The sequence below is a fragment of the Gossypium hirsutum genome, chromosome D05 (genome assembly GCF_007990345.1).
Source record: "Gossypium hirsutum isolate 1008001.06 chromosome D05, Gossypium_hirsutum_v2.1, whole genome shotgun sequence".
NCBI lineage: Eukaryota > Viridiplantae > Streptophyta > Magnoliopsida > Malvales > Malvaceae > Gossypium > Gossypium hirsutum.
The window spans coordinates 8,126,750-8,139,069 of NC_053441.1; the positions used below are offsets into that span (position 1 = coordinate 8,126,750).

At 34.8% G+C, this 12,320-nt stretch overlaps 3 protein-coding genes across 5 annotated transcripts; 2 read left to right on the forward strand and 1 right to left on the reverse strand.

The window, feature by feature from the left end:
- Nucleotides 1-1,417: 1,417 nt before the first annotated feature.
- LOC107906169 (60S ribosomal protein L23A) lies at nt 1,418-3,355 on the reverse strand. The gene is made up of 3 exons (XM_016833067.2): nt 3,214-3,355; nt 2,132-2,489; nt 1,418-1,747 (listed from the first exon to the last, which is right to left on the reverse strand). The coding sequence occupies exons 1-3, from the start codon at nt 3,224-3,226 to the stop codon at nt 1,663-1,665; spliced, it is 456 nt and encodes a 151-aa protein (XP_016688556.1). The 5' UTR covers nt 3,227-3,355; the 3' UTR covers nt 1,418-1,662.
- Nucleotides 3,356-3,763: 408 nt separating this feature from the next.
- Nucleotides 3,764-7,720, forward strand: LOC107906166 (UDP-galactose/UDP-glucose transporter 5B). Of its 2 annotated transcripts, XM_041093507.1 has the most exons (12): nt 3,764-4,018; nt 4,779-4,892; nt 5,169-5,261; nt 5,396-5,461; nt 5,626-5,724; nt 6,069-6,148; nt 6,437-6,549; nt 6,670-6,758; nt 6,848-6,934; nt 7,034-7,102; nt 7,182-7,347; nt 7,433-7,720. In XM_041093507.1, exons 1-11 carry the CDS (start codon nt 3,908-3,910, stop codon nt 7,296-7,298), a joined length of 1,038 nt encoding a protein of 345 aa, XP_040949441.1. In that variant the 5' UTR covers nt 3,764-3,907; the 3' UTR covers nt 7,299-7,347; nt 7,433-7,720. The 2 variants fall into 2 exon arrangements, with proteins under 2 accessions (XP_040949441.1, XP_016688552.1); XM_016833063.2 differs by having other exon boundaries at nt 7,182-7,720.
- Nucleotides 7,721-8,359: 639 nt separating this feature from the next.
- On the forward strand, nt 8,360-11,548 carry LOC107906167 (DNA repair protein RAD51 homolog 4). 2 transcript variants are annotated; one of them, XM_016833064.2, is made up of 10 exons: nt 8,360-8,457; nt 8,555-8,634; nt 8,731-8,846; nt 8,936-9,017; nt 9,589-9,717; nt 9,841-9,954; nt 10,041-10,131; nt 10,296-10,396; nt 10,556-10,705; nt 10,797-11,548. In XM_016833064.2, exons 1-10 carry the CDS (start codon nt 8,370-8,372, stop codon nt 10,827-10,829), a joined length of 984 nt encoding a protein of 327 aa, XP_016688553.1. In that variant the 5' UTR covers nt 8,360-8,369; the 3' UTR covers nt 10,830-11,548. The 2 variants fall into 2 exon arrangements, with proteins under 2 accessions (XP_016688553.1, XP_016688554.1); XM_016833065.2 differs by having other exon boundaries at nt 10,326-10,396.
- Nucleotides 11,549-12,320: the final 772 nt, after the last annotated feature.

Here is a 12,320-nt window from a genome sequence, read left to right on the forward strand (position 1 = left end):
GGACATTAAAAAAGTAAATCTCACCTCTGATCTATCACTCTGACCAAGGAATATCATGTGACTTCTTGATCTTGCAAATTCATCTGTCGATATTTTTGTGGCCAATAATTTCGCAATACTTCCATCATTAAAATTTACAATGAAAGTTGAGGAGATTGTAAATTCTTTTAAATGTGATGGTTGAAATCAATTAAATTAAAATGTTATTTATCGATTTATTATTAAATCAAGTAAATTATATTTAAGATAAAATCTACTTCCATCCATCCTTCTAAAACGCAAGTTAAGCAAAAGAAGTTGTTTTTAGGAAATTATTTAAAGGGGCTGCAGCTTTTATGGGACGAAATGAGAATAACGTGATCACGTTACTCTAAACAGTTTTATTAATCAGATTAGATTAGAATGAGAAAAAGGGCTAAAATTAGTTGTTAAAAGGAATTGAAAATGAAGTAGGTATGGGGGGAAGGTGGACTTTAGGAATTTTGAAATGGAATAAATAAGCAGCTGTAGTTATCAAACCAATACTTTTCTTAATCTAATAATTGGGATTATGGGTCGGTTTAATTTTGTCCAACAATGTCCACAACCCTTTTTCCTTTGCATTTTAAATATTATCCATGCCTTTGTTTAATATGGACGGCTCAGAAGGGCAATGGCCGCCCCACAACTCTTTCAAAATCCATAGTTTTCTGTTTTTTTATATCTTGGAAGAAGAATAATTAAGGTTGTCGAAATTAAAAATCATTTAGCCAAATCGGGGTGATAGGGAAGACTCTTCTCCAATGATAATTGGTTTTCAAGCTTTTGCAACTAAAAGAGGGCAACATCCATGGAGATAAAATGGTGTAGACTAACTATCCAGGGATGTACAAGTTCAGTAACGTCTGGTACTTGGTCACTCTAATTTAGTCTCATTTAATCAACTCGTTGAATTTTAGTGTAATAATTTGCTCATTTTTGCTCTATTTTATAACTTTCGGTTAAGTAGTTTTTATATATATTATTTCATATTTTACATAATAATTTTTTTAGCCTTCCAACTTTATAAAAAAATATTTTATTTCTCCATTTAAGTTTTTCATTTTTTTAATCTTTGAAGTTGTATTTTTTTTATTTATCAAATCACCCAAAATAAATGAAAAAATTAATATTTGTTACATTTGTCAACATGGCAAAACAAAAACAAATAAGTCATTATACCGATATAATTTAGCCACAAAAATATTCATAGTAAGGTAACTACTCTTGTAAATGTAAGGCAGTAATTTGTCATGTTTTTTAGAGAGTTAAGTTGTCAGTCACTGGTAAAGACTTTAGCTAAAAAAACCTGTTACCACTCTAATTTTCTTTTGATGAACTTTGATATACCTGCACTAGATAAACCAATATGCAAGAGTTATGAAACTTCACTAAAGAAATCAAGTCTCTAAATTTGAAGCAATAATTACATTTAAGCACAGAACAATGTCAAACAAATTTTTTTTTTGAAATAACATATTAAACAAAAATACTTCAGTTAACCACAGAAGGTTAAATGGCAGTAAAGCAAGATTACAACTTCAAAAGCTAAAAATATATCTTCCTGCTCAAACTCTCAAAACAACAGTCTTACTTAAAAAAAAAAAAAAAAGAAGCTCAAAAACAACCTAGCAACCAACTAGCTTAGATAATACCAATTTTGTTTGCTACATCCAATGCGTCATAGTCGGGTGTTAACCTAACGTATGCCTTCTTTGTACCATCAGGCCTGAATCACAAGAAACACATCGATTACGAAGAATGACCACAGCCCATCATAAGCATATAAGAAGAGTAGGAAAGAAAAATATGAAGTGATTAGATGAGCGGGTCATCAAGAAACCAAATATGGAGAATACAATCATAAGCAAGTGAAACATAACATAGAAATATGGTCTCAATACAAGTGGAAGAGGAATATATGGTCTCAATCCAATAACATGCCTAACTAGTGTACCATTCTTTTTACAGTTCTTCGAATGAAGCTTTTCAATAACAAATGAGACCTCCAGTGAATGTCTAATAATCAAATACAGAGCACACTGATCTATGAAATAGATGCTACTGGAAATATATGAAACCAGCTCATGAAAGTAATAATTGTTAACATTACCTGATCAAGGTGTTCACTTTCTTGGCCTGAATGTCATACATCTTCTTGACAGCATCCTTTATCTTCTTCTTGTCTGCATGAATATCAACAATGAAAACCAAGGTATTGTTGTCTTCAATCTTCTTCATAGCTGACTCAGTTGTGAGGGGAAACTTGAGAATCTGATAATGATCAAGTTTGTTTCTCGGTGGAGCACTCATGCGTGGATACTTAGGGTTCCTATCCTTCTTCAAGGCCTTTGGCCTGTGGAATGTAACTTTTGTTCGGATCTTCTTTGCCGCCTTCTTGAAAGTGGCCCCAGATTTCACAGCCTTTGCAGCCTTCAAGGCCTGTGCCTTTGGATCTGCCTTCTTCTCAACTGCAAAATATACAACAATCAGTATAATTAATGAAATGAAGTTACAAATACCAATATACCATCATTAGAAAGGTGGTCTTATTATGGTAGAAACTTAAGCCTACAAAGCAACTCCAATGCCAAACCGTATCCTACACAATGGAAATCACATACATTGATCCTAATAAACCCTGTTTGTGTCTCTAATGATAACATTTTCAAAAGATTCATTAAAACACAAACAATAAACTATACTAACCCAAATATACAATTCTACAGACTACACAACAAAGCAAAGAATATAAACTTTAAGCTTGAGAGACATCACCAAATTCATATCCCTTCCAATGCAAATAGCAAATCAAATATGGGTTATAAACTCCAATCTAGATTCCAAATTTCCAAAACTATGAAATTAAAATCATGTAAAAGAACACAAGTAATCTACTAATTGTCTGCCTCCATATAAATCGGATATCAGACAATAGTAAATCCAGAGTTAACAGTAACAGTAGAGTTTATAAAACCAAGAGAATGCCAACAGCATCTAAAAATCACAAAATAAAGTAAGATTTAAGCTCATTTCAGCTCTTCATAAAGCAATACAGTAAGTTAGAAGAAGTATTCTCATCGCACATATCAAAAGCAAGATAGAACTAGAACAAGCATTACAAATATAAAATGAAAATGGCAGTGAAAGCAAAGTTGTTCGAAATTAGAAAAAACTACATTCAAAACAGAATACCTTTGGGAGCCATTGGTGGCTGTTGGCGTCAAACCCTTCTACACCCTACCAATAGAGCTGTCAATGAAGAAGCAGAGGAGGCGTCAGGATCTGCTGGGAAATCAGGGTTTTATATAAATAAGAGTTTTCGGTTACTATAAAGATCCAATGGGCTCTGAATAACTGCCCTACTCGTCCTAATCACAAAATTTAAGCCGAAACTGTACTATTTTCTCCATAAAGGCCAATGTTGACCTTGACCCAGACCAGATATTTTCTCACGCGCTCATTCGCCTTACATTTAATGCCCATTTCCCTCGGATGCTGACGTTGGCAAACCTTTCTATCTCTCCACTTTCTCCGTAGATTCCTCTAGAAAGCCGAATATCTTTCTCTTACACGGATGACTGTGAAAGAGAGTGAGAAACCAAGAGAGACGGCAGCCGAAACTCTCCGCGGCTTAAAACGACACTAACTACGATCTGCCCAAAGCTTTAAACGACAACTCTTATGTTCTCTCGGTCCCAAGTTTTCGATTCATCCTCTGCTTTTAAAACCCACACCTTCCCTTCCTTTCTCCACTTGTCCCAGGGAAAAGTTCTTGCTTCGATCGCCTCCGTACATTTCCAGGCGTTTATCTCTTCGCCTTCTGAAGTTCTTTATTTTTCTTTGGAATAAACTTTTTATAAATTAAATTGTTTTGGCTTACTGCTGAATGGCTGGAGCTTTGCCGACGACGAAAGGGGTGAAGGACCACAAAATATGGAAAGGAATTTTTGCTGTCAGTGGAATCATGGTTACTCTTGTTATCTATGGAGTTTTACAGGTTCTTCTTCTTCTTCTTCTTCTTCTTCTTCTTCTTCTTCTTCTTCTTCCTAAATAAAAGATAAATCTTATGCCTTTTCTATTTTTCAGTTTTTTTTACCTTTATTTTCATATGATTTCTATTGTTAATTTTCAATTGCATCGTTTGTGCCTCGAAAGAACTTCAATATGTGGGTCTCCTGTTTAGAAAATAAGTTTCAAAGGCTCTTCTCAGTGTAAACGGTTTATTAAAAGAAAGTCTAGATTTTAATGTCTCTGTCTTGAGCTTATAGCAAGATTGGTTTTAGTACAATATACAACCCAAGGCTTCTTCTTTCTTTTTTTTTTTTGACTATTTTCCTAGTTCTGTTGGGAGGATCTTTTGACCCCTTTGCTTGGAAACTTGGAATATGAAAAGTAAAGAATGAATTTTAGCTATGGTGACGGATATCAGAATGATTCTTGTTTATTTCATTAAAAAAATTGCAAGTTCAATCTCTTATGTTGATGAGATTTGAGTATTAATTCCAGCTGCAATTATGTTTAGTCTTTCTAGTAAAAGGGTGCCTAAAACAAATAATAAGAAATGTAGATTAGGGCAGTTTTGCCGTGGATTGTCTCAACTTTGTTAATCTTCCTCCAAATGAGAATCATGTAGACAAGGGCAGCTCCTCACTCTTCTTTTAAGGTGCAAGTGTTCTTTTGTTTAATCGTTGACGAAATGGTTTAGTTGCAAGTGTTCTTTTGGTTTAAGGTGTTGATGAAAATTTATTTTCATGCAGGAAAAGATAATGAGAGTACCGTATGGCCTGAACAAGGAATATTTTAAGTACTCATTGTTTCTCGTTTTCTGCAACCGCATAACAACATCTACTGTCTCCGCCGTTTTTTTACTGGTATGCAACTATTACTGGAAAGTTGCTGCTATTTTATGTACTATTGTTGTGTGTTTTTATTTATTTGCCATGGGCCTTAATAGGAGGGGGGATAAGAATAGTTTCTTTGAGATAAAGGAAGATCACTCGTCTTTCTACTTTTTGGCTAAATTGTTAGGAGTTTTCTTGCCTTATAACCTTATGACACCCAAGAGATGAACCATCTCATATAAAAGATGGCAAGCTTGACCAACATATTTTTCGGTATTTTCATTTGCTTCTGTTTTCGTTTTCTAGGCAAGTAAGAAAGCCTTGGTTCCTGTTGCTCCAATCTATAAGTACTGCCTCATATCAGCATCAAACATCCTTACCACAACATGTCAGTATGAGGTGAAGCTGGACATTATATCAATACAAATACAATTATGTTTCTCTTGACAGAAATTCTAATCTGCGGAATATTTGTATTTGAAAATAAATTTTCTGAATACTCTTTTAATAATGATAACATTTCTGTGGTCCAGGCCCTAAAGTATGTCAGTTTTCCGATTCAGACCCTTGCTAAGTGTGCGAAAATGATACCTGTAATGGTAAGTTAGTTTTGCATGACTAATTATGGAGGTTTATGTATGTTATTTATCCAAATGGGTCTTTAAGGGTTTGGACTCTTAAATTTCATCCAATGAATGCTTAATGTTACCCCCTTATTTATCCAAATGGGTCTTTAAGTGTTCCGTTTTTTTTTTCTGTATAGATTTGGGGCACTTTCATTATGCAGAAGACATATAAGGGATTTGACTATTTGGTAGCGTTTCTGGTGACCCTAGGTTGTTCAATATTTATACTATTTCCGGTAAAATTCTGGTCCTTTGTCAACTAATGTTTATTCCTTTCATTATTTTCCTTCTGGTTGTTTATGCCTTGAATGACAAATGAGATTGTCATGTGCATGATTTACTTTAGCTTATAAAAGAGCTTGATTGTTGGATTGAAGGGGCTAATTTAGGATGTATATTCAAAAATTGTGAGGCTTTGAACCACAATATTATGCATAGACATTTGTTTAACTTGCTTATTCCATGGTTTCTGTCATACATGTCGCATTGCTATATATGAATTTTAATTTATTGCAGAGTAGCTGCTGTAGCTTATGCTCTGATTTTATTATAGATAATACTAACTCAGCTCTCACTATAGGCAGGAACTGACGTTAGTCCTTACGGCAAAGGAAGAGAAAGTACAGTTTGGGGCGTTTCTCTGATGGTTGGTTATCTTGGGTATCAATCTGAAACTTATGTCCCCTTGCGATAAAAGATATTTGTTGATCCTTTCTGTAATTGGATCTTCGAAACACAAAGTGATATATGCACCATGATAGGTCTAAATTCTCAATTGCTGATTTATTACTATTACTAGCAGTTGTTGCATTGATTGCAATTATATTAGTGAAAAACTGCTCTTTCATATGAAGGCTTTTATAGGCTGAAATATTTCTTCAACTAGCATTGCTATTCTGAATGCTTTTGGGAGAAAAGGTTTTAAATGCTCATTTATACGTTTAACAGGTTTGATGGTTTTACAAGCACATTCCAAGATAAATTATTTAAAGGATACGATATGGAAATACACAATCAAATATTCTACACGACATCATGTTCTTGTATTCTCAGCTTGACAGGTAAAAGTTCCTTCAACATACTCTTCAGGAATATCTTCTGTTTTACCTTTAAGATTTGTCTGTGTTGCATTTCATGGATTGGTTACTACTTGTGATTGACCATTTTTCTGTTTGGTCTAGGCCTTCTATTACAGGGACATTTACTTTCAGCAATAGATTTTGTTTATCGTCACAGTGATTGTTTTCTTGATATTGTATTACTTTCTACTGTAAGTGCTCTTCACGCTTCTGTTTTAGTGTTTAATAGGCCTTAATTTGGGACCCTGAAGTTTTAGGGGATTATCTTTATCTGTTATAGGTAGCCACAGTCAGTCAATTCTTCATTTCTTACACGATACGTACATTTGGTGCCCTTACATTTGCTGCCGTAATGACCACAAGACAGGTATAGTAAAAAGTTTCAACAATAAAGTTTTAATGTATCATTTTCTCCTAATGATATATTTCGGATGAATGGTGATACCTGCAACTCTGTTGTTTTAAGCTGGTGAGCATCATGCTGTCATGTGTGTGGTTCGGCCATCCCCTTAGTTGGGAACAGTGGATTGGGGCGGTAAGTCTCAACTACATTTGTTCTACATTCTTGTCGATATTCAATAGCCTGATATATATATATATGATGCCTTGATCAGGTAATTGTGTTTGGCTCCTTGTATTCGAAAAACTTATTGAAAAAAGCATCAACAAATCCCCCTCCTCTGCAACCAATGCAGGACGGAGCTCCTAGTCCCGTGAAGGGGATCCCTTAATATCTTCCGGTCAAATTTCACACCAGTTGCTGCATCTAATTCTATATAGGTAAGAATTTGCCTACGTTAAAGCTGCATTCTGAAGCTTCCCTCCAAGACTGGGGTCTGAACATATTATGAAATCCAAGCTGCAGATACATTATTCTGCAGGGATACGAGATTATGAAAAAAACTACACACTTCAAGTGAAGCACAAGAATGGTGTTTGTTTAGCAAAAGGAATTAGATGTATATGCAACTACTCAGGCATATGATTGTAGGTCTTTTATTAACATATGAAAGAGGAAAAGAGGGAGTTGAACACAAAAAAAGAGAAAGAGGAAAAGAGGCAAACAAAGCTTAAGTCAGTTGAAAAGTTAGAGATGTGATAATTTTTTTGGTTCTTACAATTCCACATAATTCAAGGAAGAAATTTCAGTAAATTAAAATTTGAAGTTTAAATCCTTTTCTTTTTCAAGTAAATCCAGTTATAAAGTAATATTTAGTATCCAAATTTGGTAGTTTCTTACTTTGGTCCTTGAATTGTTTCTTGGTCCATATTTGTCCTAGAACTTGATTATTTGATACTTGAACTTAAATTTTGTTGAAGTATGACAATATGAGATTCTAATATTGTGCCATGTTTTCAACAGATGGTGCGACATAATTTGAATAGAAAAAATTTATCAAATTTCAAGATGGATTTGACCAAATAAATTAGAAATTAATTTTTTTTTTAAATTTGCGGGGATTAAAGATGCTTTATTCCTTAATTGTTATGTAAAAGAAAAAGAAAAAAAAATTGTAACATGTAGGAATTAGGAAACTTGGAAAAGTGTGAATTAACACCGAGTTCTCGCGCTGGCTCCATATGTTTTTATTTAATAATTTTACTTACATCCAATTCCATCAATGATGTGGCTGTAGTTTAGAGGTTAGATTTCTACGTTGTGGCCGTAGAGACCTGGGCTCGAATCCCAGCAGCCACATTTTTTAATTTTTCTTCTCTTCCTCCTGTATTCTTTTTCATGAACCTAACAAAAAGCCATTAACCCTAACGGCCCTTGTCTATCCAGTTGAGACCAAAAAACAATGGCACGATTGGCAAATCTAGAGACTGAGTATCCAGTTTTAGATTCCACTGTCCGAAACTTCTGCGCTTCTCATGGCATTTTCTCAGGTCCGTTTATTTCTCTCTGCTAAAAGGGAAAAAGAACCTTTGTTTTCTTCCACTTTTGGTCTCTAATTATTTAAATTTTCATGCGAACTGTTTTCAGTTGAAGATTTCTTGATTCATGATCTCTATATGTTAGCTGCTTTTGCGGAACAAAACGATTCTTCTGAGAGATTAAAGGAGGTAATTATAATCAAGGAAACTCTTATTTTATGTTGTTTATTTTTTATAATTGTAGCTAACTATTTTGGGGTTTTTTGGGGGGTGAGGGTCATATAGGGAATTGCTCAAGTTCTATCTGTCATAGACGACATGCATCAGCCATGGTTGAATGGAATGGAATTGTTGGAAGATGCTAAAAGGAATAAACATGTCTTTCCTACTGGAATTCAAGGGTATAAAATAGTCAATTTTTGCTATGTTAATTTGTAACCTACATTGGGAAGTTTGATTTCTTTATCATCATTAAATACTGTTAATGTAGGATTGATTTGTTGCTCGGAGATGGGATCCGTGTCGGCCAATTAACTGAATTAGTTGGACCATCATCTTCTGGTAAAACACAAGTAAGAACTATTCCCTGTTTTTTATATGCTGAATGCCCTCTTTCGCTGTTGATGAAGTGCTGCTGATAGGTTGAGTTAAACTTAAAACCGATGCTGAAAATGAGATGTGTTTGATTTTATCTATGTAGGCTCTTTGCGTGAGTTCATGATATTGAATGTAACTAATCATGTGGGAGTCTCCAATACAGTACGTTATGAAGTGAGAGCCATATGTACTATTAGCACTTTTCCAATGGTTTTTGTTGAAATATTACAAGGCATACATAATCACAATAATAAATTCGTATTTGAGTTTTGCAGAATGATACCCCAAGTCTATTCATTTAATGATTACACGCAGTTGTTTTTGCTGCTTTTTTTACAAATTTACTTCTGGGTGATAATATTGAGGCTTGCCTATACGTCGCCTCAAAATGTTGCTTTTTATGTCTCTACATTAGGATAAAGTATGTTGTTTTATAGGGGGACTAGGGTGAATCAATCAGGTTGTACTTGATCTCGAAAGTGTTCTCATAATGAGACCAGAAGAGCGGCTGTTTTAAAATCTGATTCAAATCTTGGTGACGTTTAGGTTTGCTTGCGAACAGCATCAAATGTTGCAAGGAATCATATGGTGCTGTACTTAGATACAGGCAACTCTTTTTCACCTCAATGCATTGCCTACTTCCTAGGAAAGACCATTAGTCCCTCATCTGCTCAGGTCAAACATTTCATCACTCTTGTATTATATTGCTATGTTAGTTTCCTTGTCTTATATCCTTCACCGCGATTGTTGCTTAAAACAGTAACTGATGTTGGCTTCTGCTTCTTTATTACCGTGCAGGCCAAAAACCAATTTCTGCAAAAAGTAATGAGCAACATATCATGCCATTCTGTGTTTGACATCTTTGCAATGTTTGACGTGCTACATCAGCTAGAATCTTATTTGAGATGTCAGGTTTCATCTAAACGAAGCACACATACTATTATGCTTTAATTGACTATGATATTCTAGTGTTATTGGTGAAGTGAACATTGATTCAGGACGGAAGAGGAGGTTGTCAGATGCGATTGCTAATAGTTGATTCAATATCATCGCTGATCTCCCCTGTTCTTGGAAGCTCTAGCACACTGGGTATATATGCATGCATCATTATGCTCATCTGCTGAGGCTCTTGACGAATGTTTAGATAGAAGTTTTTTCCTAGTTAAAATGAAAACAAATGGTTTTCTCTGTTTCCCATGTTTCTTTTTTGTTAATAGGACTGAATATATCATATACTGCTTAATGCTTATAAGGAGTCATAAATTCAAAGTTGATGGATACAGCGCGGGCTTTGATGACATCTGCTGGATATTTGCTTAAAAAGCTAGCACATCAGCATAATCTTGCAGTACTTGTAAGCTTTGCTCGAGTTTCTTCTGTGCTAGTATGGCTCAACTAATAAAAATGTAAATTTGATTACCATCAGTTAAATCTAGTAGCAGTTCTGACCATATAATATAACTATGCCCCTTGGAATAACTATTCATTAAGATTCTTCTTCTTATTATTATAGATTATCAATCACACGGTAGGTGGTGAGGGAGGGTCTTCCAAACCGGCTCTTGGAGATAGCTGGAAGTGCATTCCACATTCAAGGCTTTTCCTCTCCTGTGACCGTGGGAGCAACACCTACAATGTTTCCATTTTAAGACACCCATCCATGGTATGCCCATTTCTTCACGTGTCTAACTCCTCACAATTTACTTGAGCATTGTTTTACATTTACAACTTAACCTTTTCCCATTTTACATTAGGCCTCTGGGAAGGCTGCAAGGTTTGTGATCTAGTACCAGCCCATACAGGTGTGCTAGGGACGAAAATACCAGTAAAAATGGAACTGTTTTGTGAGTAAAATACCCTTTGATAACGATTGTACATGGGAAGTGTTCTGTAGTGTAGCTTCTTGTGGGAGCTGACTAGCGGTGACGAATGGGAGTGCTTTGCCATTTGTGATCAAATTGTTATTACCGTTGTTGTTAATGACCCAAAGGGAATGAAAAATTGTTGTTGATGGTTCCCATGTTAGCAGGCCATCATACAGAGGTGACACCGTGTCATCATCTCATGGTCCATATCAACCTTCACGTAGTCTCCTTACAGTTCTGTTGAAAAAAGCACTCTCCTTACAAGTTAGTAGTGTGAACTATTATATCTCAAGATCAGCTTAGGCAAGCCAGAAAAAGGTAAGGAGATAAAGCTAACCCATTGAACTTTGAAGACATATTGGAGTGAATTTAAATTTGACAGTGACTTATGAAATTTAGACCATTGTCCGTTGTGGGTTTTAATGGATGCGGCCAATAGCCATGTTCTAAGGGGAAGAAAAGAATGGTGAAGAGAAGACAGAGGAATCATAAAAATGTTGGGGGTATGGGGTCAAAAGATAAAAAGCAGTGCATGCCTCCAAGGACTAAACACCCATGCCATCAATGTCAATCACATGTACAACACCGGTATTTCATTCATGGAAATTTGGTTCTTAATCATCAAAAGTCAATTTGTTCAAGCACCAGATTATTTGTTCCACTCAACTCAATTAACGTTAGGCTTTAAATAGTTTTTCAACTTAAAGTTTGCTTCATTTCACTTGAATTAATATTTAATAAGTAAAAAAAATCGTATTTATATATGTTGATATAAAATACTTTTCACGACCGCCTGAGGATCGTTTTTTGACAAACAAAATCTTTTTGTTAATTGAAATTTTCCCCACTCAAATTTAATGCATGGATAAGTATAACCGCAGGTATCAATATATTTAGCATTATAAATTATTCGAATTCTGTATTTCCCAAACCCAAATTTAGTTTGCAAATCACAAAATTTATGAGGATAGGGAATGATTAATTGTCCCTTTATGATATGTCCTCGCTACACTTTCCAAGATATGCCCATTACTGTTTTGAAATCCTTTTATTATCATGTATAATTTAATTAAGATAATTACGTTAAAAATTTTGTTAATCTATTAATCGATTGCTAACATGACTTTTTTTCCCCTAAAGTTAAAGATCTCTCTATAATTAATCCAAAATGCTTTTATTTGGTTTGTTTGCAACATAAGAATTACCAATCCTCATTATCGCCCAATATCCACCATAAGAACTATCAATTTTTATCACCGTCCATCCCCTGCTCCTTTCTATTACTACTCACTCCGTCGCCCAAGAACAACCTTGCATTTTAATTTATGTTAATGATTTGGTTATTTTCCCGTTCTTGCTTTGTGAAGCTTAGTGCCTTCTACTTAACCAATATTATTCTCGAAAAGAGTTCGT

What these genes read in the sequence shown, in the direction of transcription:
- LOC107906166 (XM_016833063.2), top strand. Translation starts at nt 3,908, where the DNA reads ATGGCTGGAGCTTTGCCGACGACGAAAGGGGTGAAGGACCACAAAATA. An exon ending in TCTCCGCCGTTTTTTTACTG is followed by an intron (nt 4,893 to 5,168) that starts GTATGCAACTAT and finishes TTCGTTTTCTAG; the next exon opens with GCAAGTAAGAAAGCCTTGGT. An exon ending in CCACAACATGTCAGTATGAG is followed by an intron (nt 5,262 to 5,395) that starts GTGAAGCTGGAC and finishes TCTGTGGTCCAG; the next exon opens with GCCCTAAAGTATGTCAGTTT.
- LOC107906167 (XM_016833064.2), top strand. Translation starts at nt 8,370, where the DNA reads ATGGCACGATTGGCAAATCTAGAGACTGAGTATCCAGTTTTAGATTCC. An exon ending in CTTCTGAGAGATTAAAGGAG is followed by an intron (nt 8,635 to 8,730) that starts GTAATTATAATC and finishes AGGGTCATATAG; the next exon opens with GGAATTGCTCAAGTTCTATC. An exon ending in AGCATAATCTTGCAGTACTT is followed by an intron (nt 10,397 to 10,555) that starts GTAAGCTTTGCT and finishes TTATTATTATAG; the next exon opens with ATTATCAATCACACGGTAGG.
- LOC107906169 (XM_016833067.2), bottom strand. An exon ending in AAAGTGAACACCTTGATCAG is followed by an intron (nt 1,748 to 2,131) that starts GTAATGTTAACA and finishes CTTGTGATTCAG; the next exon opens with GCCTGATGGTACAAAGAAGG.